The sequence below is a fragment of the Xiphias gladius genome, chromosome 9 (genome assembly GCF_016859285.1).
Source record: "Xiphias gladius isolate SHS-SW01 ecotype Sanya breed wild chromosome 9, ASM1685928v1, whole genome shotgun sequence".
NCBI classification, from domain to species: domain Eukaryota; kingdom Metazoa; phylum Chordata; class Actinopteri; order Istiophoriformes; family Xiphiidae; genus Xiphias; species Xiphias gladius.
The window spans coordinates 23,388,213-23,414,268 of record NC_053408.1 but is presented as its reverse complement, the minus strand read 5'-3'; the positions used below and the strand labels follow the sequence as shown (position 1 = coordinate 23,414,268).

At 38.7% G+C, this 26,056-nt stretch overlaps 1 protein-coding gene across 9 annotated transcripts in view; it reads left to right on the top strand.

Annotated features, from left to right (window-relative positions):
- Positions 1–26,056, top strand: part of jmjd1cb (jumonji domain containing 1Cb) — a 192,062-nt gene that overhangs the window by 64,117 nt on the left and 101,889 nt on the right. For 8 of the 9 annotated variants that reach the window (XM_040134589.1, XM_040134593.1, XM_040134587.1 and 5 more), the window contains exon 2: positions 15,654–15,857. In XM_040134589.1, coding sequence (XP_039990523.1) covers positions 15,654–15,857 — 204 coding nt within the window. Of the gene's footprint in view, positions 1–15,477; positions 15,550–15,653; positions 15,858–26,056 lie in introns of those variants that run through there. The other variant, XM_040134588.1, reaches the window with a different exon arrangement.

The following is a 26,056-nucleotide window of genomic DNA, read 5'->3' as shown; positions in this document are numbered from 1 at the left end:
ACATAATTAGTTCTTTGCTTTGTTGTCCTTACTCATGCTCCTCATTAGCCTATGCCATTCATACTGTACTCGTATACATTATTTTCCTTTCCTCTCTTCTCAGGACCTGCAGGTTTGTGCTCTTAATGATTTCACATGAGCACAGCAGTGAGTTGTCTTTTTCTGGATTAGCTGCTGTCTTTATCTCTGCTGTTGTGTCATCTTCTTTCTTTTTGTTCCATCTCCCCATCCCTTCTTTCTAAATAAAAGTATTGTGGTGGCTCTTCTTTTTTGTTGTGTTTTACTGGATGTAATATGCCACTCAGGGACTCTAGCAGTGTTAATGTCTCCACTCATCAGGACCTGTTGCATCATATAAGCTAACTGATAACAAGTTGACCGTTATATTTTCTTTTCTCGTACATGTAGTTTGTGGCAGAAGAAAAAGTCACTGGAATATAAAGCATGATGATGTTCACATTTCCTGTTTGTTTTAAATGAATACAGGATTTTGGTAATTGCTTGCCTGCCCTGAGAAATATGTTCATCAATGTTTGCTGCAGGCTGTTTTAATATGCAGTGGCATCAGAAAGTATTCAGAAGATTCACTTTTTGCACTTTGTTGTGTTGTAGATTTAATTCTAAATGGATAAATTGCTCAGAAATCTACACTCAATAAACCATAATGACAAAGTCAAAAGAGTACATTAGAAATTTTTGCAAATTGATTAAAAATCAAAAACTGAGTTTTCTGGCCATTTGCTGTGGCATTCCATCTTATGATCAGGTTCCTCTTGTTTGCTTTAATTATCTTGAGATGTGTCTAGAACTTGAGTGGAGTCCACCTGTAGCAAACTGAGTTGATTGGACATAGTTTAGAAAGACACACACCTGTGCATATCAGGTCCCACAGTTCACACTGCTGTCAGGGCAAAAACCAAGCCATGAAGTCCAAGGACCTCTCTGTAGACCTCCATGATATGTTTTCTGGCGAGGCACAGAAAAGGGCAAGGCTATAAAACCATTTCTAAAGCTTTGAGTGTTCTCAGAAGCACAGTGGCCTCATTAACTATAAAATGAACCAGAGTTGGCCATCTGACTAAACAAAGTAACTTGGCAGGAAGGGCCTTGGTCAGGGATGTGACCAAGACACCAACAGTCACTCTAACAGAGCTTCAGAAATCACCTGCAGAGATAATTATGATAAAATCTACAACATAATAAACTGCAAAAAGTGAAGGGGTCTGAATACTTTCTGAAGCCAGTTGGAGCTGCATTTTAACCATTACCTACAGTTAATACATGCTGGCTGGCTAGACCAACGTAAGGGGCACTCGAGTGATTTAGTATGGCACATCCATGAAGTGGGGGTACTTGTAACAGACAGATTGAAAAGTCAAACAGTCAAAATGTAAGCAGCAGAGGCTGAAATGTCTTGACTTTCTGTTCCCCTGTATGAGTCAAGATCTAAAAGCACAGGTTCCTGCATTTCCCATTATGTAACCAGCAGCATCTTTTCATTAGACCCTCCCTGACTGGTTTGTAACAAAGCCTTTTGTTATAAATTGCAGTCTCCTGGTGGGTTATGGTGGCCTAGTGGTCCAAGACATATATTTTGTAACTACAGCATCCCATAAACAAATCCTTTGTTGTATGACATCCCTCTCTAGGTCTCGATATATTTCTATTAGTGGTATATCCCTGAAACAACATGCGAATGTCCTTGAGCCAACTTTTTGTAAGTTACAGTAGGTTTTTACCATGGTATTTTTTTCTTTCTTTTTTTAAGTTTTACCACTGTTAAATACATATCACAATACTGTATATATTTGCACAAGGAAACCAATAATGATTTATTTTAAAAGAGCTCAAGCCTAAAAAAATCTGTCTAATATTTTGTCCTGCTTTTTAATCAATCTATCTATCTATCTAGTTTTTTTAATATATAGATACTTAGAATAAAAGTATTATCGTCCGGTTATCTTATCCATCAAGATGATCATTTGAGTAAGACCAGAGTTGTTTTCATAAGTTGGGGGAAGTTGGGCTCTTCAACCAGAAGATCCCTGACCATGGGTAACAATAAAACTTTGCTTTTCTGTAGTAATGTTGAGTCTGATGTAACATTTCCTCCAGCAGAGGTGGCTGTGTTTCTGTTGCTGAGTATACTGGTGGGAAGGTTTGGAATCAAATACCTCAACTAGTTGTAATTTTGTGTGTGCGTACACATACTTTGGACTATGTGTTCTATGTGTGCAAGGCCGTTGGGGTTGTGGGCTGGGGGTAAAGGGGATAAAGGAGTCTTTTTAGCCTGGCTAGCCTACATGTTTTCTGTGCAGTCAACCTCAATAAATCAGATTAGGGTTTTTGGAGAACAGGATAGAGCTTACAGTGTGTGTGCATGTGTGTGTGTGTGATTTACAGCAGGGCAAGGCTTGGGCTGAGAGACAGAGAGAGATTGACAGAGAGAAAAAGAAGAGGGTCATGTAGCTGCTTGAAAACCTTATTAAGTCATCAAAACAGGGTTAAAACAGAACTCCATTGCTGCAGAATGAAAGTAAGGGTTGTGGACTGATTGATCTAAGATTGTTGACTCTTCACATCTAGGTCATTTTCAATAAAATAAAGGAGTATAACAATTTATCATAGAAATTACAATATAAAGAAAGCACAGACAGAGAGGTTGGCTACAAATACATACACACTTTCTCAGCTTCATCATTGTCTTTATGTCATATGTCATATTATCTTCATTATTCCAGTCCTTAGTGGAAACAGTCACTGTACAGCTTCTGTTCTCGTATTTTATATTCTGTATCGGTATGTGTTTTCTCCAGCTTTCCGTGGTGTTCTGTTTAAAAGGCACATAGTGCAGCTCTCTCTTCATTGGTTGTTTGCTTTCACGCCTTGTGCTCATTGGCTGTAAGCAGCCTACGGTGCAGCCAGCCAGAAAAAAGCTCTGCAGCCGTTAGTGATGGGCAGATTATACACCGTGCACCCCTGAACAAACATTCACATATAAAACAATAAAGGAGACACTTTAAATATACACTCAACAAGCACTTTATTAGGAATACTGATACTGGGTAGAGCCTCTCTTTGCTCTCAAACAGTCTCAGTTCTTCATGGCCTGGTTTCCACAAGATGTTGGAAACATTCCTCTGTGGTTTTCTGCTGTTGTAGTCCATCTGCCTCAAAGTTTGACATGTTGTTCATTCTGAGATCCTTCTCTGATCAAAGAAAGGAGAGGAAAGAAAGCACTGCTGCTACATGATTATCTGATAGGATACGTGAATGAATAAGCAGGTGTACAGGTGTTCTTAATAAAGTGCTTCGTGAGTGTATAATGTATACACATTAATGTGCACACTTAGTCACATCTTAAAACATACTGACCGTCTCCTAACTTCCTGACTAATGTCCTCTCCCTCCTCTTTTTCTCTGGCCTTGTATCAAATGCACACTCAAAATGTTCACAACTGAAAGAGGTGGTCAGCAGCATCTCAATTCATTTTCACAAGTGAAAGGCTAGAGTCACATTGACTCTATGGTGGGAATCAAACTCCTAATCCCCCAACACACATTACACAAGGAATTTCCAACACCCCCCCCGCCTCTGTACAACAACATAATGGATTTGAAACAAAGCCATCGAGATGTGAATGAAGTTCAGACTTTCAGCTTTAATTCAATGGGTTTGAAAAAAATATCACATTAAACGTTAAGAAATTATAGTCATTTTTTATACATAGTACCTCATTTTCAGAGGCTCAAAAGTAATTGGACAACTGACTGACATTCACTTTCAGGTGTGAGGGTGGCTATTTCTTGACAAATGAAGCAGATAAAACATCTGGAGTTGATTCCAAGTGTTGAATTTGCAGTTGGTAGCTGTTCATGGGAACTCTCAATATGTGGTCCAAAGAGGTGTTGATGCAATTGACGGAGGCCATCATTAGGCTGAACAAAAAAGACCTATCAGACAGATGGCAGAAACTTTAGGAGTGGCCAAATCCACAATTTGGTACATACTTAAAAGAAGTAATGTACTGGCGAGCTCAGCAACACTAAAAGGCCTGGAAGACCATGGAAGACAACTAAAGTGTAAGATCGCAGAATTCTTCGTTGGTGGGGAAAACCCCTTCATAACATCTAGCTAGGTCAAGAACACTCTTGAGGAGGTAGGCGTATCATTGTCAAAGTCTACAATCCAGTGACACCTTCATGAATGTAAATACAGAGGGTTTACCACAAAGTGCAAACCACTGATAACACTCAAGAACAGAAAGGACAGATTAGACTTTGTCAGAAAAACCTCTAAAAAGCCTGCCCAGTCCTGGAACAAGATTCTTTGGACAGATGAAACCAGGTTTAACTTGTACCAGAATGAGTGAATAGAAGAGTACGGAGAAGGAAAGGATGGCTCATAATGCAAAGCCACCACATCATCTGTCAAACTTGGTGGAGGCAGTGTTATGGCACGGGCATGTACGGCTGCCAATGGAACTGGGTCACTGGTGTTTACTGATGATGTGACTGCTGATGGAAGCAGGATTAATTCTGAAGTGTATGGGGCTATACAATCTGCTCAGATTCAGCCAAATGCTGTAAAACTGATAGGACAGTGCTTCACAGTACAGATGGACAGTGACCCAAAACAAACTGCAAAAGCAACCCAAGAGCTTTTCAACGCAAAGAAATTGAATATTCTTCAGTGGCCTAGTCAGTCACCAGCTGACTGGCCACTGAAAAATATTCCAACTGAGCATGCTTTTCACTTCTTGAAGACAAAACTGAGGGCAGAAAGCACTACAAACAAGCAGCAACCAAAGGCAGCTGCAGTAAAGGCCTGGCAAAGCATCTCAAGGAAGGAAACTCAGCATTTAGTGATTTCCATGGGTTCTCTACTTCAGGCAGTCACTGACTGCAATGGATTTTCATCCACGTTTTAAAAATAATCCTTATATATATAGTTATGTTAGTTTGTCCAATTACTTTTTAGCCCCTGAAAATGAGTGACTATGTATATAAATGGCTGTAGTTCCTTATGCCATATAATGCGACTAATGCAATATTTTAGACCCTTGAATTAAAACTGAAAGTCTACACAATCACATCTTGATGGTTTTGTTTCGAATCCATTGTGATGGAGTACAGAGGCAAAATTACATGTGTCACTGTCCAAATACATATGTACCTAACAGTAAGTAAACATATTTAAAGTATGTATTTGAAGATCTCTTTGTTCTTGTGAGATTTCATAAGCTGTGAAATTGTCCTGCCAACTTAATAAAAGCAATCCTCACTGGTAGCTATTAATGGCAGGGATGTTGCTGACACACTGCTGAATGATAACTGGTTTCAGTGTCATATAACAAACCCAGGTAGCATTGTCAGGTGCACTGCTACAGAGTCTGTGCCCCCCCCGAAAGCAGGTTTCCCTGGGGTTTTTCGCCAGCTCTGAATCATTCAGCCACACATACTCACACTCACATTGTCTGCACAGTGTAGAGCAGGGTCGTACTGGATGGCCTAAGTTTGTGGTCAGCTTCATTCTTGTGTTTAGATCATTGTCTGTAATTGGTGCTATCAGCAGGCCTTAAGAAGAGAGTGACACACAGCTAGTAGTGATGGTGAGCGCTGATAAAATCAGCTGCAGTACAGTGCTGGAAGTATGGCATCTGCTCTCCTTTGTTCTCTCCCTTTGTCTCTTATTCTGCTCACTGTGGCTGATTAGAGCCTTCTGATTCAGTGTTGTGGCTGTGTGTATGTGTCCATGGCCCGTGCTCACTGCTGCCTCCAGTTACTGTGGCAACAGACTAACCAGACACTGAGTTTTGACCTTTCCTACCACGTGTAAGTTTTTCTCAACTGAATACTCAGCGTACTCAGTGTACTGTGTGTGTGTGCGTTTCTTTCTGTAGACAAAATACAGTACCCTCCCTGCTCTGGACATGCCAGGATTATTAATATGCTTGCTGATAGTAATCGGTGCATGCAGACAGATGACACTGACAGCGGGACGGAATCTGTTTTTCACCTCTTGCTGCATTCCTTATCCTGCCTGTGTACTGTGTATGTTCATAATCTATATGCAGATGAATAAATGATACTCAGTACAGATGCAAAAGCAGGCACCAGAAACAAAGACACTGCAACACACATAAACATATATTTAACCACTAGCTGCGTATGTCTGTGATGAGGTCTTTTTGTCTTGCAGAGAGCTACAACACATAACTCGGGCTTAGGTTAATGCATTGATAGCTTGTAGGTTCAAGACCTGTTACATACAGTGGGGTCCCAAAATTCCCCCCAAAAATTCACTTAAATGGGAAAGTGTTCTCAGACTTTTGGACCCCACTGATACAATGATAATGATACAAAAGCTGCTACACTGGTACACTCACACACGCCCCAGTGTACACACATACACAAACAGACATAAACTTATTGACACAACAGGTTTAACAGGAATGTCTCACTCTCCCTGTCATCATCCTTCTTCTTCCTGACAGAGAGGCAGAGTGGAATCAGCAGAGATACACAAGGCTGGCTGTTGTTTTAGTTTCCTGCTCTGTTATGGCAGATTGAATGCATTTACACTGTTTAAATGGTACAGAAATTATCTGGGCAATCATTTAGTATTACCATTCATCAACTGTCAGAGGGATGGTATTCTGAGGATATCATGTTATTTGTGTAAAAGATTAACATCAATTTGATTACACAGTATGTCATTCTACATACATTTGCCATATTGTGATATCTATCTATATTGAAAATTATACTCATTATTATCATGGTCAACCATTTTCAAGCTTAGTAACAACATATTTTTAGCAGATTATAGCACAAGTGATGGGGTAGCTGCTCATAAACAGTGCCCCCATCATTTTTCTTGAGTCAACTTTAATGAAATATGAAAAAAAATATTAAAAAAATGCATATTTTCTTTAATCAATTCAATCAATTAATTTTCTCTTTTTCTTTCTAACATAATGACAGTTAGTGTTAGGTTGAGTTTTAATGGCTTGGGCTCACATACAGGCTGGGAGTAATGCGAAAATGTCGATATGTATGAGTATATATGTATATATGGTATGTATTTGCGTGCATCCTGTTAATTTGTGGCACTAATGCTAGTTAGGAGTATTATAAGAGAACACACACACACACACACACACACACACACACACACACACACACACACACACACACACACACACACACACACACACACACACTAGTGTGGATTTTTCCTGCACAAAGAATTGAAAGGCAGCTGTCATGCTTGAATTGTGTAGCAGCTTTACTAAAAGATACACCATTTCAACAATATCAAAACCAGTATGTTATTCAGTGCATCTCTGCACTTATGGAACTGGAACTGTAGAGCCTTCCCAGGGTCACACTAGGTGAAAAGCCAGCAGGATACCTTAGGCTTGGAAAGCATAATTGACATTACTAACAGGAGTAAATGCCAGCTGCTGCAGGAGGGACATATAATGGAAAAGGAGAGTCAGAATTATGGTGTTACAGATACGCTGGTTTCTCTTTTGACTGATGGCTTTGATCTAAATGCAGTGGTGGTTGTTGTATTGATGATGGACGTTGAAAACAGGAAATTAATTTCCGCTTTCCTTGTGATTGCTGTGTTGTTTTTTCGATAAGAAGTTTAAAATGTGACGCAATTCTTTTTTTGAGGTTCTTACTTTCAGTTCACCTCAGCAGCGAGATGTCAGTGATCCATTGTTGTTTAACTGTTTCATTTATTTTATTTCCTCTGCCCACTCTAGCTCTACAGCAGATGCACTTCAAAGTGTCACACCCTACCATGATAATGGCGCACCTTTAATGTGGTTGCAGCGCATTTGTGCCTCAGCATGGCATGTGTTACAGCATAATGTCTGTAGGTGGTGCTCAGCTTACACAGCTTTTTACAGGTTAACCCACTGCAGCCCTGTAGCTGTTGTGATATCACATCATGCTGCACTGAGATTGTACATTATGCTGTCAGCACCATCAGGTACTGTAGCCCATACTTTAAAAAAAAAAAAACTGAAGTAGAGAAAAAGCTCTGTGATCATGGTTTATCATGGTTTTATTCTCTTACATCAACAATTGTTCCTGAAGTTGCTCAGAGTTTGGCAGCTGTCAAACAACAACCCTTTTGCCTGGAAACTACGTTTATATAGTACAAAATTGTTTTGCCAATTAGATTATGATGACAACAATAATCGTTGGCTGAAAAACATCAAGACGCAACGTAATTTTCGAATGAAAGACGCAGTACATTTATTAGTGGTAGCAGATTCGGTTGATGGCTGGTGTACAAAGCGCAGGGCTGTGGCTCCAGAGAGTGGGGTTCTTAGTTAGGTTTAGGCAACAAACACACACTTTGGTTAAGGTTAGAGAAAGATTGTGGTTTAGATTAAATGTTTGTGAACACATTGTGTGTCGAGTCACTACGGACTTTTTCTGTTTTAAACCAGATCGTGATCTTTACATAACCTTAATCAAAGTGCTACCAGTGCCTAAACACAATGATACAAAAGTTTAATAAGTAATAAAATAATAATTAATTTATGTGGACAAAGAATCAGTAGTTTTCTGATACATCAAACTGAAAAAACATATTCCATTGTTTTTCTAAATGGCCCATCAGTGTGACCCTCACAGGCAGCAGGACGTCAATCCCCAGCAAAACAGGCAGAAACACTTGTGGATGTGTGCCCCTGAAATTGCTGAAATTGGAAAACATTAACATAATTAAAATTATATATTTCTATATCATTTATAAGTATATATTTCTTATATAATTATAAGAAGGAAATCCATCTTTGTGTAAAACATGTCAACTCACTGCAATATATAGCCTACGCTAGAGGTGAAGAAAAACTCCATAGTTTAAATGTAGTAGCATATGTAGCCTATAGTTTTACTGCATGCAATGCAAATGATAAAGGAAGCTGCTGAACTGAAAGCTCTGACAAGAGGTGTGCTCGACAAACAGTGATGCTACATCACCAATCGCCAAATCCACACAATATAATAATGCAAAGACATACAAAACAACACATGAAAGCAGCCTGTGAACCATGGTGCATAAAACACTCTGCACATGTCAAGATCACTAATCTTATTGACATTATTGATAGCAGAAAAAATTAAGGGGTTAGGGGAGCAACTTTGTGACAGCTGATGGCAGAAAAGAGAACAACATGATGGATTTTATGAAGCTGAAGCAAAGTAAGAATATACTGCATTCTTACCATAACTACACCGCAGGGGTGCTGTAACAACACCACAGTGGAAAAGTATGACACTGTGAAGTGCTGCCACTGTATATGCCCATGGTGAAGCTGTAAGTACACAGAGCATGAAACTGGGGTCCTTGATCATCATAGATATATTCAATAAGTTTACCAGAAATACAAAAAGAAATGGAATGTTAAAAAAATGAGTGCGGTATCGTAGTGATTCACGTCTCTGAGTTGGTGTAGATTGTTACATTCGATAAAATGGAAACGTATCTGTTCAATTAGATGGACAAATTAATTCTACCAAAGTGGATTGCCAAGCAATGTTCATGTTCATTTTGATTATTATAAGGGCATTTTTCTGGATAATCTATTGAGAAAATAATTGTCAGAGTAACTGATAATGAAAATAATTGTTCCTTGCAGCCCTAATTGTTTGCAGCCTCTTCAATGTGTGAATTACCTGCTTTTTCTTTGAATATCTTTGCTTTTTTGTCTGATCAAGAGTCCAAAACCCAATCTGAAGATGTCAGACTCTGGGACAATGTGATGACGTCTTGTGTGATTTGTAATTGACCCTGTAAACAATGAAATAATCAAAAGCAGATGATGAATATAGTAGCTGAATCAGTAATAAAAATAATTGCTAGTTGTGTGCCCCTAAATGGAATTGCACTGAAGGAATAAGTTGTTAATGAAAATGAATGAATGACACTCACCTGAACTGAAATGGAGACTTAGACAGTGACCGAGGTTAACCTGTGATGTCTGGAATTAATTAGAGATGAAAGAATGGATAGAAGATTGTAGAACATATGAGAGTTGAGGGGTTATATCTAATGAAGGTGGAGAGAGCAGTGTTCTGGAATTACTGCTACTGATACAACTGAAATAGAGAGACATCAATATTCAGTAGAGGTCTAGAGTGAGATGTGTAAGCTGATAGAAACATGAAGGAAAGGTTCAGGCAGTAATGAACAGATAAGTAGTAATAAACGGATAGACAGCACTAATAGTAAACAAAAGAGGTCAGACTGATGTAGCTGCCCTCAGTGTGTGCTGACTTAGAGTGATCACTCAGTTGACTGCAGTAGTGTATTATGGTACAGGGGATGGGAAGGGAGGTCGAATGATACAGCCATTGATCCCCCCACCCCTCTTTCTCTCTCAAATCCAAATCAAATTCAAAGGTGCTTTATTGGCATAAAAGTTAAAAAAAAAAATGTTGCCAAAGCGTCAAAATATAATTTTGGAAGCTACACAATAGCAAAAAAAGAATAAAATGACACCAAGATCAATATATATCTATACCTATATAATACATTTAAAGTATATGGATTTGTGTCCAGGTCATTCTGTACCTGCGGTTTCTAGGAGTATTTTTAATTTTGAGATGTCATTTAGCTCATTGAAATTTCGAATTTGAGTTGAATTGGTTTAAGTAGATGTTCCTTATTTCCTCTCTAGAAAGATAGAAGGGTCTCTGTGACTTTCAGAAACGCAGCATCAGAATGCCTCTACATTAATTTTGACTCTGATCAAACTGCATTTAATATTATCTACTTTAAACAGCTGCTGATGCCTCACTCATACACTCTAAACTAAACTAAACTAAACAACTAAACCTGAATTCAGTTCATATGCATTCAAAAATGTATTGCATCTACCGAAGGTATTCAGGAGTTCTAAGTCTTTAATCTGGTTGGATGTATGTACAGTATTTGTGTTAATGTGTATTCTTCTGTACACTTTGATTTTCCTGTCTATAAAAATGATAATTAAATGTGAAATTAGACGCAGCATGTACCTCACATGACATCAGTTTATATCCTAATACTGCATGAAAAAATGTACACTACTTTTGTGACGTGTCAGTAGTGTGCCTAAATCTTAGTCTACATTATTTGTGTTGCATTTTATAATAGCGGTATAACTCCTCCTCTCTTTTTCTTTATCTACTTCTCCTACCCCCTCACTTCTTCCTTCTCCCTCTTCTCCATCCTATCCATTAGCCCTTACTCCTACTTCTTCTTATTTTCTTCCTTCCTCTTCCCGTCCAACTCCTTACTACTTATACTACTACTCCTGCCCCCACTTACTCTCCTTCTTCACCAGAGTATGGCAGGTTTTATGGGCCTTGTTACATGAGGCGCTTGCAACAAATGTTTTTCTGGATCCTAATGTGGAGTAGGGTTGTATATTTTTGTTTGCATATCATGTATTTGTTAAATTGTATTTTGTTCCCCCCCCCCTAAACTGTCTCCTGTTTTCTGGGAAAATGGGGTTGTGTTTATCTGAGGGGGTGTACATACTGTACTGTACCGTACATGTACTCAGAGTGGACAAAAGACAAAAGTGTTATGTTGAAGGCTAAATTGGCTGAATTGGCCACATGGCTCACAAGGCATAACAGGTTGTGGGGTAGAGGGCTGGTAGACCCTGAGTTATTGTTTGAAAGGCTGGTCTGTGTGCACTAGTGTTTTCATGATACCAGAAATATGACTTTGATGCTATACCTACCTAAATATCTTTAACAATACTGAAATTACACCACAAGCCTGTTCACATTAATTGTTATCTTGAAATCTAATTTAACTAAATAGAAAACTACAAAATGTAGATCTCTGCCAAGGAGGTGTATTGAGTCATTTACTTTAGTGCACTACTATAGTGTGTACGCTAATAATCCTGGGTTTGAATTTTATCATCGTGATTTGCTAGATTTACAGTTAATGTCATTTATGTTTATAATGTGATAATATTATGTTATGCAGTAAACTGATGTCCCCTATACTTGAGTTTTTGTGATTTCTTTGATAGTTAACCTTTATATTTGCAAACAAATATTACCTATTAAACAGCGTTTAATAAGACTCATTACACCTCCTTGGTGTGGTCATGTATATGCCATGATTACCATTATCAGTACTGATTGAGTGTGTTGATTTTTAGCAGCTTGCAAATATATTGCCAAGTGCAGCATAGTCCATTTAAAATTCATTTAGTTGCAGTCGACATGGGAGGGGGGCACAATTTGTTAATGATCCTTATTGCTTGTGGGGAGAAGCTATTTAGCATTCTGCTGGATTTAGCAGAAATGCTTCTATACCGATTCCTCGAAGACAGAAGGGAAAAACAGATTGTGAGATGGGTGGTGGGGATTTAATCTTATTTGCACTAGTAAATGCATTCCCAAAGTCCTGTTTGACACTATTAAAAACATTGTCACTCCTGCACCCCCTGATGTGCCTATTTTGTAAAGGACTGCATTACTTTTTTTCCCCCTTTGTGGATAAGATCAGAAATGTCAGGGCTAGCAATACTCCCTCTTCTATTGCCCTCTCCGCTTATCTAATTCCGCGCTCAATTTTGGCCTCTTTCTCTCCCATTTCCCTGCATGACCTCACTGAGCTGGTGGGCAGTATGAAATCTTCTCCAGTCCTGTTGATATTTTACCTACCTCCACGCAAAGAAATGCTCTTGAGTCTATTGGTCCATATCTGGTCTCTATTATAAACAGTGCCGTGCTATCTGGCTCTGGCCCATCTTATTTTAAACATGCAGTTGTTCAGTTGTTCAAGAAAAAGCAAACCTTGATTTGTCTGTTACAAATAACTAGAGTCCCATATCCAAGCTACATTTTTATTTCAAAAATTTAAGAAAAAGCTGTTTCTAAACACCTCAATTTTCAATAAATTCCAGTCTGGTTTCCATCAGAGGCAATCCACCGAAACTGCTCTTCTCAGAGTCTGAAATGACATAAGATGTCCGCTGATGTGGGTGAGTGTTCCATTTTGGTGCTGTTGGATCTTAGCGCAACCTTCACCACTTTGGATCACAGAATCAAGACTGAAAAACTTAGGCAGTCGGTGGGTGTCTCTGGGTACTCGAATAGGAGTTTTTCTGTGTCGCTTGGTCCCTACAAGTTTGATACTGCTGCTCTTTCCTGTGTTGTAACTCAGGGTTCCTTCTTGGGTTCTATTCTTTCTGCTTTATATATGCTTTCTTTAGGTCACATTATTAGTTAATTCAGAGGTATATCCTATTATTGTTATGCTGATGACATTCAGCTGTATGTCTCCTTTAAGCCTTATAACTTTGACAAACTCTCTTTTTGCACAACTGGTTGATTGCCATTAAGGACTGGATGTCTAACACCTTCTTACAGCTAAACACAGACAAGACGGAGGTTCTTATCATTATTCCAGATAGTATAGCTCCAAAGGTTGCCCAGAGTATTGGGTCCTTTTCCTTTTCGGTCAAATTTAAGACATCTTGGCGTTATCTTTGATCAGCCTATGGATTTTGATTACCACTGATCTGTACATGTTTTTACACATTTAAGAAATATCACAAAGCCTGGGTCTCGTGTCGCAACGTGAGCTGGAGATGATTATTCATGGTTTTGTGTCGTCCCGGCTGGACTACTGGTCTTGGCAAATCATCTCTGAACTGGCTACAAATGGTCCAGAAAGCTGCTGCAAGGCTGTTAACCAGATCCAGTAGGACAACACACATCATACCCATTTTACATTCTTTACATTAGCTTCCCATCAGGTTTAGGGTTAATTATAAGGTACTTGTTCTCACGTATGGGTCATTACATGTGAAATCATCAGAGGCCTCCCAACTGACCATGTTGGATTTGCTTCATACTTAATGTAAAAATGTAATTGTAACAACAACTAGACAGCAACATTTTCAGCTGGTATCTTTTTCAGTGTCTGAGCTGTTGAATAGATTCTGGAATGGAGGCTTTTAAAAAGGGGTTATGGCCCTAATAAACAAGTGTTGCTAAAAAATTGTGAAGTTTCCATAAGTCATTACTTGAACTATTCATGCTACCTGCTTGGAAATTGCAGGGATTGTTCTACAATGGTTGGCCTACAGTTGCGTATTTGCCAAGTTAGATCTCGGTGAAAATGTATTAAAAAATTATTTCGTGCTTTGGAGCCCACTATATCTTCACACTGAACCACATCAGATCAAATTTTTACATATAATACTCATGCTATACTACTTTCTTAGCAACTAGGTACGTGTCTGAAAGAAACTGAAATTTTTAATTTATGAGGCATTATAATAAAAAAAATGATTTCACTTATATATATAAAGTGCATATTGCCCATGTATGACAAAGTCTAACCCAAAATGATACCACTGGAAAGACCATGTTTTAATTCGTAAATGCACAAAATATGAGGTTGGTACCTTGAGCCAAACTGTATTTATTAAGGTATCAAGCACACTATGTTTTACTACAAACAAGACATTCTGCAAAAAACAGTTCTACAATTTAACTAAGGTGATGTTGGGAAATTAAAAGCTTTGAAGAAATAGTGGCTACTTTAAGAGTTTGAACAATGCAATGATGCATTTCCCAAATCCGGCTGAAGTGTATATTGCCTGCCAGTTTGTGTAAGCATCACTGATCTTCAGGATATGCACAAGAGCGTCCCAACAAATGCACTCTCTCCTGGGCCAACTGTAAGTCGTAGAGAGACCATGAGGTTGCAAAATATTGTTGTTGTTACTCCTCCAGTGTTGCACAAATGGTGCCTATCCACCACTTTTGGTCATACACACATACAGCATATTTCCCAGGAACTGCATCTGCAAGACAGACTCCTGATATTTCAGAGGATGTGTTGTGTTGGTGGGGCTGTTTGTAGCTGGAGGGGAACTAAACTGGTTATCTGTCTATGATAAAGACTTTTAAATTTATGTTTTGAGGTTTTCTAATTTTTGTATTTTTTTGTAAATTGTATTTTTTGGGAATTTCAGTCTTTATTGACAGTGACAGTGAGAGAGAGGCAGGGAAGTCAGGGAAGAGAGAGGTGATGACATGCAGCAAAGTTGCCCGGCTACTGCAGTAAGGACTCGGCATTAATGGTATGGGCTTAATGATGGAAGTTGGTGTGTGCTGGGTTGGCAGGTGAGATATGGATGGGTTAGTTTAGTTTTTACTGTACTTGATGGTTGATAGACATGTTTTAATAATGGAGATTAAAAGTCAATTCCTCTCCTTTGTCTTTTCTGTCTTCTTTTTCATATCTTCTTCTTCTTTTCTTTCTTCTTCTCCTTCTTGTTCTCCTCCTCCTCCTTCAACTGCCTTGTCCTCCAAGTCAAAGTCTTGTACTAGACCCTCTCCTTCAAATCCTTCTTCTCTTTTCCATCTTCTCTTCTCAGGCGTTTAATGGTTTAATGTGGGTCTTGATGGTAAAAGGATGCAAGGTCAACCTGATCTGTAGAAAACGTTGTATAGAAATGCCAAATACTCCAAATGAAAAACCAAATGTCCAAACAGGTAGCTCTAATCCAAATCCAAAATACGAAACCAAACTACACGCAGTTGGTTTAGTTTTGTTTGTAATGTCGTTATTGAATTTTATTTTTCCGTCTGGTGTGCAGGTATATGTGGAGTTTGATGATCAGGAGTGGGAGAAAAGAGAGTGGGTCAAGGTCTATGAGGATTTCCAGCTGTTTCTACTGGAGCACCAGCTGGTCTGGGCCAAGAGAAAGGAGGGACCAGGAGGAGGAGGAGCAGGAGCAGGTGGAGGAACAGGAGGCCTGCTGCAGGCAACCAAGGCCAAACAAGTACAGTGGCCTGCCCTGGTAAGACATTTGTTTTCTATTTATAGGCTGTACACAGTTATAGGAACAGTTATCCATATAACTGAGCTATCTATGACGTTAAACATTCACCACAGTGTTTACCACAAATTATTGAATGCTTTTCTTCTAAATACAAAACCTCAGGATCATTCTTCATCCTTACTTTGTGTTACATTTATTTGTCTCAGTGTTCCTGGATACAGGTGGTTACTGAGTGGCAGCCATGTCATAGTTACTAGCTTTCCCATGGTCTCCATCACTTTTATTGAGCCAGTCCAACCTGGATTTTAGTAAATTTCTGAGGATTCTTGAGAGCACAGGATACAAGTGGCTGAAATGCGTTTCCTCTGCGGGATGGCTGGGCTCAGCTTTAGAGATAGGATAAGGGATGTGACATCCACGGGGAACTCGGAGTAGAACTGCTATTCCTTTGCATCCGAAAGAATCAGTTGAGGTGGTTCGGGCATCTGATTGGGATGCCTACTTGGCCTCTTCCATTGTAGTTCTTCCGGGCACATCCAACTGTTAGGAGACCCTGGGGTAGACCCACAACACGCTGGAGAGATTTTGTATCTCATCTGGCCTGGGAACGCCTCAGCATCCCCCAGGAGGAGCTGAGAAACGTTGCTATGGAGAGGGACGTCTTGGCTGCCTTGCTGCCACTGCGACCCGACTTCGGATAAGTGGCAGAAAATTGATGGATCGATGGAATTTCCAGGAGCCCAGGAACCATTTAAGAGAGTTAAGAGCTTTACCTGTGTTTCTACCAGAAGAACCGTCTTAAGTTCTTGAGTTGCTGGGCCATAGTTGCTGGCCCCTTTGTGTAATTGTGTACAGCTTCATTCACAGAGTAAGAAAGCACTGGTTGCCACTAGAATAAACATTATGACAAAAGGGGGACATTATTGATGTTACCAAGTAATTAAATGTTATTAGACTTCCTGAGTTGTCTAAAAGAATGAGATAAAGAGAGGAGTGTGTGCAAAGGAGAGCGAATGCAAGTAAACAAGCTAGTGATAGAGGGCAGCCATTGAGAGAACAAACCAAGTGAAGGAGAGACACTAAGCTTAATTTGCTACTCCATTTTTTTCATTGCAGTTAGAAACTAAGGTAGAAAGAAATAATCATCAAACACTGAGCATATCTCAATGTTCTATACACAGTATACACTATATACAAAGAAAAATACGACTGTGTTGTCCCTCCTCACTTGAAAATTGTGTCTCAAACAGCAGTGTCATTCTTTTACTAGTCAAATTTTGCCTAGTCTTCATGGTTCTTCAGATGAGGATGTGTTTATGTTGAAAGATACTGCAGAATAGTTGAAGTACTAGTGCTCTTGCAGTGAAACCACTCCCTAACACACTATCAGATACTAGATATTGATATTAGATAAGCTAACTAAAATAGAATAACTGTTTTGCATACCATTTGGTACTGCAGGCACTTGGCCAAAGAAGAAAGACACATTGTCATACAGCCTAGTTTGTAGTTAGCTAGCTGATAGTGGATAGCAGATAATGAACAGTTTTGTTGTTTCTGAGTTGAAGTAAAGTTCAATATTGATTCAGATAGTAAAGGATCTGATTATAGATTTATGTTGATAACTTGCTGGTAGTGTTTAAATGCCAGACCTAAAGGGTTATTTTTGGCACACATGGGTTTACTATGGGTTAAAGTTGTAGAGGTGACTGTTGGAGTTAATTAGCAGCTGAAACCACATTTAAATGTATTTGTCTAATAGTGGTTTCAATTGGGCCGTTCCGCTCTGTTCTGTCTATGTTTGTATTATGTCATTATCAGTGAACACATCTGCACTCTGATAATAAGTCTACTTTGTCTCTGTCATCACAAACTCATACACACATGCTTTGGTGTGGTTGCTGTGGTGTTTTTGTTTTTGTTTGTATGTCATACTGTTTCTCACACACACATACTGTATCATACACACTTCAGACAACAGTGGTCTGTGTAGACATGCTCATGTGAACTCATATTTTTAGTCTATTGGAGCTCTGCCCCTGACTAAAGGATTTGGTTCATAAATGTTTCACATTGATTGCATTTAGTTTTTGACTGTGTGCATGTTTTTGTGTGAGTGCCCGACCCGACAGTGGCTGCAAGTGTAAGTGTGGAAATGTGATTCACTGTTTTGATTATGTAATAGCAGAGTGCACAGCGCCATCTGGCAAACGCATGGGAGATAAGAGTTCAAAGACTTTTACACATAGTTTTTAGCTGGTTGTTTTTCTGTCTGTCTGACTCCTCCTCGTGTTTTTTTCAATAATTCGTCATATCAATATCCCTCTGCTATAGCAACAACATCAAAATCTAGTACAGACGCACACACATACAAGTGGGAAATTAAACTGTAAGTCTACACAAACCGTGAATTGTGTTTTTCAGGAAAGAAAATGTTAGATTATGCATTCAATTTTAATTGACATCAATGAAATGATAAGATTAAAAGAATTCCAAGTGACACATTAAACAGAACATGTGAAAATGCCTTTATTTCCTGCATGGTGAATATTTTTAGTGTAGCTTGGATGGAAAACAAAAGATTCATTCACACTAAAATACGAACGCTCCATGTTGCTTTCCAGCTCAACTCTTCTGTTACTGGTGTTAATGGTAATTTTGGCTCAGTGAATTGATACTTTATTTAAGTCACATATGTAATTGACTAACCACTGGTCCTATTAACATGATACATTTTACACAAATTAAGTACACTTAACATCATACTGTGACAACGGTCTCAGCAAGCAGACTAAGTTGTCAATAAAAGCTGTTATGGAAATAAGGACAGTCTCAAATGGAACAAATAAAGTCTGGATAAGAAACATTGAGGTGGTCTGGGATTGCTTGTGCTTGATGAGTTCACATGGTAAATTCAGTATATTGTACATTTTCAAAGCACTAATTCCATCAATACGATGATAGAGTCGAGTCATGTAATACCATCCTAAGGCTCTCAGTTACTCTTTATAACAGAATACTGTTTTCCTTCACTTTTTTCAGTCGCTGCCATTTTGACTTTTTTCCTTTTTCCTTTCTGATTGCTGTTAGGCCCATGTCCGTGACAAAAAGTATACTTATAAAAGGGGAAAATAGAAATTAGGACCTGTCCCTCTCTGTAGTTTAGGTTCATAAATCTTCAAGTGCTTCACAGTAAAAGTACCGAGAGAAATTGTTGCACAGTTGACAACTGTCATAGTGAGCACTACACTCTGTGGAATCTGTTGAAATCTGATACAAGGCATGTCGCAAAGAAGCACCAGTGGACAATTTTTACCGTGAATCAAATGCAGGAACATTTTGCATGAACTTGACCAAGCAGGAATGAACTTGATTACAAAAAGAGATGATAGAGAAATACTGACAACAAAAATTAGCAAGTGCTACATTCTCCTCACTCCAGTTAGAAAGAGGCAGCATCTGAGTCTGTCTTTATTTTTGGTTGTTGACTTTCTTCTTCATTAAATCGTGAATTTAAAGTTCTTAGAAAGTCTGATTTGCTTTCTGAAACATGCTCAGGCTTTGAACACCGCTGATGATTATTATTGGCACATTCACTCGGAAACAGACAACTCCAGATTCAGACACACACATTAGTTCTCACGAAGACAGACAGACAGACAGACAGACGGACTGACAGGTGTGCAGCCAGGCAGACCCAGCAAATTGCTTGTCTAGTTATTACATTGTCACATAACTAAACCCCTGTGACCTCCACACACGAACACTTTCCATGTCTGTCCTTTTTTCTCTATTTTCCCCATTATTCACGGTTGTCATTGTTTTGCCTCAGTCTGTTTTACTCTTTCGATGTCTCTCCCTTTACATTGTCATTCTTTTATTCTCCTTATTATCCCTCTCTGTCTTGTGCTTTTTCTCAGTTTTGGTTTTTATGAGGCCTGTAGACTGTTACAGATGAGTGTACATTGGTTATGTATCGGGAAATATATTTTTCTATGCTGCAGAATGTGTATTGTGTATTGGAATGTATTTCATCATGTTACTATTACATATTGATATTATGAGGTCCAATTAACAACCCCAAACCCAAAGGTATTCAGTTAACAATATGAGTGTTGTAGTTACATAGTATTTGGTATTTTACCTTGATAAAATGACTTAAAGCATTAATCTTTATAAAAATAATAATAATTTTCTGAAAATTTTTCAGAAAAATAATTTTCTGTTGATCAACTAATAATTTAATCATTTCAGCTCGACAAGTGGGTTCAAGAGTAATTGAATCCCTTTTTAAAGCTGATATGTGATAATAGCTATGGTGTGGAAGTAAATGGATGTATTTCCAGCTGCTGTGCATCCACTGAGTCCGGTGTTTAACCACCCACCTTAGTCAGTGTTGGGAAACCCACACAGAGGCAGGTGATGTCATGTTAGCTCTCTTCCTTGATAACAAATTAGCTGAGAAGAAAAACGATGCAGTTAAACAAACTGATCACAGCAGAATGGAAAAACACAGGGATGGATGGAGGGATGGTGAGAAACAGAGAGGAAGGACTGAAAGAAGTAAGGAATTTCTGAGCTGATATGCCGGAGAACCTGCTAATGGTGCACTATCATAGGACTGATCGGTGCTTTAGTGTTGCTAATGAAAGCAGCTGCAGTAGTAAGAGTATTAATAGAACATGTAATGCTGGTGGTAGAAACAGCTGCAGCAGTAGTAGATGTAGGTGGAGCAGCAGGAGGATGCAGTAATCTGATAGCCAGTAGTGGAACTGGAAAGGATCTGGAAAAAAGTACAGGTTGTAAGACCAATCTCCAGTCTATTTCAATAGATACATTTATTTCTTTGCTTTATACGTGCAGATAGAATTAAAAAAGGTATTTTTAATAAGCAACTGACTGTCATTCATGTCAGTCATGTCTGCAATGTGGAATTACATTCTCCTTTAGGGTTATTGGTAGCCACTGTTTAAAGTGCATCCATTCATACTCAAACCTACAGGCAAATTGGTCACCGACCCTAACTTATGTGTCTTTCGACTGTGGGAGGAAAGTGGAACAGACATGAGAAAAACATGACTCCACACACAGACAGATCCGAGACTGATCAAATGTACCAGCTTGGCTCAGACTAAATCTGGCCCTGTTCAGACCTGGCATTAACATGCGTCTTGGGTGATCCGATCAAAAGTGGACAGTTCTAAGTACAAGTGGGGGTGCAACCAAGACGCATTGAGGACGCACTGATATCCGATCGCTCAGACAACATTTCAGTGGGGTCTGGGCCGCATATGGACACATTTTCTTAGCAGTAAGTACACCAATGTGTCCTGGGCCACACTGAAAGGACTGCCTACTCAACTGATATTCTCTGCGTTAGCAGAAGTACGTAATCATTCTCCAAGTAATACAAGTCATACAAATAGTGTCAGCTGGCTTTGTCCACAATGTCTGAAAATTTAGAAAAACTCATAGAGATATATTACGAGTGCGTCAAACATCTTGGGAGGTTTGGTTTGCCTGGAACATGCCAAGGAATAGACCCAGTCTATATTGATTTGCTTCTTCTTCCTCTTTTAATTTCTGGGCAAGGGAAGTGCATTTCTGCCTCCCGCCAGTTAAAAACAACAATGCATCTGGTCTTTGAAAATGGAATGGATGTACCTATTTCTTTGCATATAGAGTGGGGTGATGATTACAAGTGGTCACTCGAGATAAATGTGGAGACATATTCTAATGCCAGGTGTGTACTGATGTACTTAGAGCTGTCCACTTCTTATCGGATCATCCAAGACTCATGTAAATGCCAAGTCTGAACAGGGCTATCTGAGACAGTCACAGCTGAATTGCCAATGGCCTTTCTGTATTACAAAGGCCTGATACTGTATGATGGGTCTTATCTCTCCATTTTAACACTTGATAATGTCACCATGTGACAGTTCCCCTTGTCTCTGCCACTGTTAGCAGCCAAGTAAACACTCAGGTCACTCAAATCAAAAACTCTTTTGCTTACTTTACCGACAAACATTTGTTTGACACGTGAAAGACGGATGAATGGTCACAGTTCTCATGAGAGAGCTGTTGAGAGAGCTGTCCCTGTTTGAATGCCTGGAAGTTGATAGGCTTTTTAACTTGGCTGTGTGATTTGTGATCTGAAAGAGAGGGGATCAACATTTAATTTGATGTTGATGTTGAGGTAGACATGTCTTAGCATCCTTAATTCTTGTAGTGATGATTATTTCATTAATCCTGAATTGCTTGCTTGTACTTAGAGAGAGGTGTTAAGTGAATTGAGTGGTGGTAAGATTAAAGCATATCTTTCCATGCATGTGTTGCATGTGTCTAAAGGATGAGGAACACTACTTCCACATTAACTATCTTTTTAGCCAACACACCTTACTTGCTTGACACATGGAGCTGTGACCCACAGCATCACTTTACATTTCAAATCTATTTTTTTTCCCATATATGTATAAATGTGTGATTTAACCCCCCTAGGGACACAACATTTAACTACTTCAACACAACTATAGCAACCAAATACTACAGAATTCAGTCATTCTATCTATATTATATTTTATTTTCCATATACGCTGTGGTTTGGTGTGGTTACTCAGGACGACAATTTTAGAAGCACAGATTGAAATTTTATAGAAATATTTTATTCAAACCATTTTATATCCTAACCTACAGTTACCCTTTGACGAGCCAATAGGCTTTCAGTATGCATCTCTTCATTCCATGGAAAGGCTTTTCAGACAGCAGGTACTCAATATTTTAATTCCTGTTTGACCACCCCCTACGTTTTTTGATTCTGTTTTGGACAAAAGATAGCCCTTTAGGACTATGTTATTGGAAGCTGAGTATTCTCTTCTCAGTGTGCAGACTTCAACAGAAAGGTGGAAAACATTTCACAGGAGAGCCAAGTGCTGCTAAAATTCAGCTGTAAACGGAAAAAAATATCTTGAAATGACATTGATACAGTCTATGTGTTGTAATCACAGTCCAATTCAATCTTGACCTAGGTGTGTATTATATGTTAAGTCAGTGTTTCATTTTGTATGTGTGTGTTCATGTGCAAGACACTGTTTATCTTTTTGCATGTGTTCACATGTATGAAGCATGTTCCTCTGTGTTTGTTGGTGTAATGACAGGTGGTGTCAGGGGATGAAGCCTACGGTTATCGTACAGGAGATATGACAATATCTCCTCTAGGATAACCGTAGCCCTGCCAGCTAATGGAAACTGCCAGCTAATGGAAACTTTTATTAGACAAACACACACACACACACACACACACACACACACACACACACACACACAAAAACAACTATTTGTGACCTTTTGCTTTTTAGACTACAATCATCTTTTAAAGTATGTCTGTTCAGTTGTGTTTGTATGTATCCTCAGTGCTGATGCAGACAAGTTTTAATAGAGACAGGGAGCGACCTGGCCATTAATGAGAAGTGTTGTGCAAATTAGAGTCCTAGCATAGTAATATGCATGCTGACATATAAGGTGTACTTGTATGGCTATACCATTGGAGTGAGGACATTTTGGGAAAGTGAGGGCCTTTTGGCCAGTCCTTACTTTCTGACACACCTTCAAAGGGGCTGTTTGGGAGTTAAGACTTGGTTTTAGGGTTAGGGTTAGGGTTAGAATTAGGTTTAGGGTTGGGATTGTGCATATTTAGTTGGGATGGTTGAGGTTAGGGTAAGGGGCTAGGTAATGTATTATGTCAGTGAGTGTCCTCACAATGGTAGTAGTACAAAAGTGTGTTTGTTTGTGTGTGTTTGCTAGCCTTGGGAGGCTGAAATCATAGAAGCATCATTTGACTCGTACAGGTTTATGATGATCAATACTGATCACCAGTAGCTAATTTACTCTGATGTTGGAAAACTGGACTATTTTCAATTCACAGAATCCATGTTTCAGTGTCTTAGGTTGGTATTTTTTGCATGGTTCCTCACAGTAATCTGTCACTGAATGTTTGGTCAGATTCTCAGTCCTTATTTGTTTATGCATTCATTGTGAGTGATGAAGGCTAGCTGCCTTGAGAGGTTACTGAAAATACTGGAAAAAGTCCAAAACTGTAGCCAGGTTAGTCCACAGCCAAGTAACCAGTAGCTTGCATTTGGCTGTAGCAAATCAAAAACAACCATGCTGGCAAACAAAATGTATCTTCAGACGATTCTGCATTTGACAATGTGCATTGCATTAAGGCCGCAAGTAATGATTATTTTCATTATCGATTAATCTGCTAAATATTTCCTCAATTAATAGATTCATCATTTTGTCAAGTGAAAACAGACCATCACAGTTTCCCATATCACTAAGTTATGTGTTCAAGTAGCTTGTCTTAGTAACAGACAAAAACCCAAAACATATCCAGTTTGCTTTCATATACAACAAAGAAAGTCAAATAAAAATAAAATTGAATGAAAATTGCTAATCATAATAGTTGCCAATCTATTTTTAATGTTGATTGACTAAACGATTAATTAATAAATTGTTTCAGCTCCACACATCACTAAGCTTTAACCTGACAAGTGGAAAGTTATCAGCTGTAAGCAACATGTAGGATTACATCTCCATATTTTCATCTTCACTTTGCAAGAAATATACATTGTAATATTATGAAATGAGAGATGTGTAGTAGTAGGCTACACATTGTAGCATTTTTTTATATAGTTAGTATATGTTAGTCACTAATCACACAACACACAAAGCATACTCCATTTAAGCGCATTACATGGATACGATCACAGAAATATACTACTAGAAATTATTGTGCATAAAAGCATGACACCCAATAATAAATGTTTTGTTATTGGAGAAACAACAGATAATGCAGACAGTGTTGTTCAGCTGTATCTATGGGAAACCAGTGGAAAAGCCTCACAGAATCATACAAACAGAGCAGGGAAAATACAAGAGGGCTAAATTAACACACACACACACACACACACACACACACACACACACACACACACACACACACACACACACACACACACACACAGAGCAAGTCTGACTGTGACTCCTTTCCTCTCATATTGTTTTTATTCACAAGAGAGGAAATACTCACACATGCACTTCAATTCCTGTCTGCCAAGGGACTGATAAGTTGTCAGTGAGGCGGGATTTGCTGTTGCCTCTTTTTACTGTCTTCACTCTCCATTTTCCTCTCTCACATGGTCTCATTGTTATTATTATTATTATTATTATTAGTATTATTATTAGTATTAGTTGGTAGTAGTAGTAGTAACAGTAGTAGTAGTAGTACTACTATTATTATTATATATGACTCATGAACATGCAGTATTTAGTACAAATAAATTAGTCACCTTTTTCCTACTGTAATTCACAACCTTATTTCAGTGCAGCTTTTCAGCTCAGACTTTCAACTCGATACTGGCAAAGGTTGTGTTGTGGCTAGTCACAACTAGTCCATGTGACAGACAAGTATTTTAAATCCAGCATTGTTTCGTCCATGTTTACATTATGTTTACACCTGTAGGTCAGCGGAATAGTGAATAAACCTTCAGCAAGAATGTGCATTGTGCATGCTCGTGCTTTTGCATGCTCATGTGAAAGAACGAGATAAACAAAAAAGATAACCACTCCCAGAAAAACAACGTCATAGCAATAGTAGAGGTTTAAAACACCACAGGGAACCTATAAGGACCCCTTGGCTCTAAATAATTTTGAGCTCGTTTAAATTCTGAACTATTTCTTGATACCCAAAGCTATGCTTAAATTAAGATAATTCTTCAGGAAGGGGAAAGGTGAAAAAGTTGTGTCACCATCATTGGGATTTCTTCTAAAGATTAATCCATGAATAAAAAATACACAATTAATAGAAGTCTTCCTGGCCTATCGACTCCCCAGTCAACAGCCACAGGTTCAGTGTTGATGTGGGCTACACCATGATAGGATAACCACATACATTCTAGGTGTGCTTCACAGATAATGTAGTATCTGTAAACATTGTACTAAATGTAGTACAATGTAGTAACAGTGTGCGTGCGTCTCTTTTTCTGCTATGACAGTATGGTTAAGTAATGGAATGACTTCCGCAAATAATGATTGAATAAGACAGGGATACCACAGTGCAGGAAATTTAGGTGTGGCCAGCCACAACTATGTGCCTATAGTGGTTCATACATATCCATACATGTATGAACCATGTCCATACATGGTTCCTGCTAAATTTG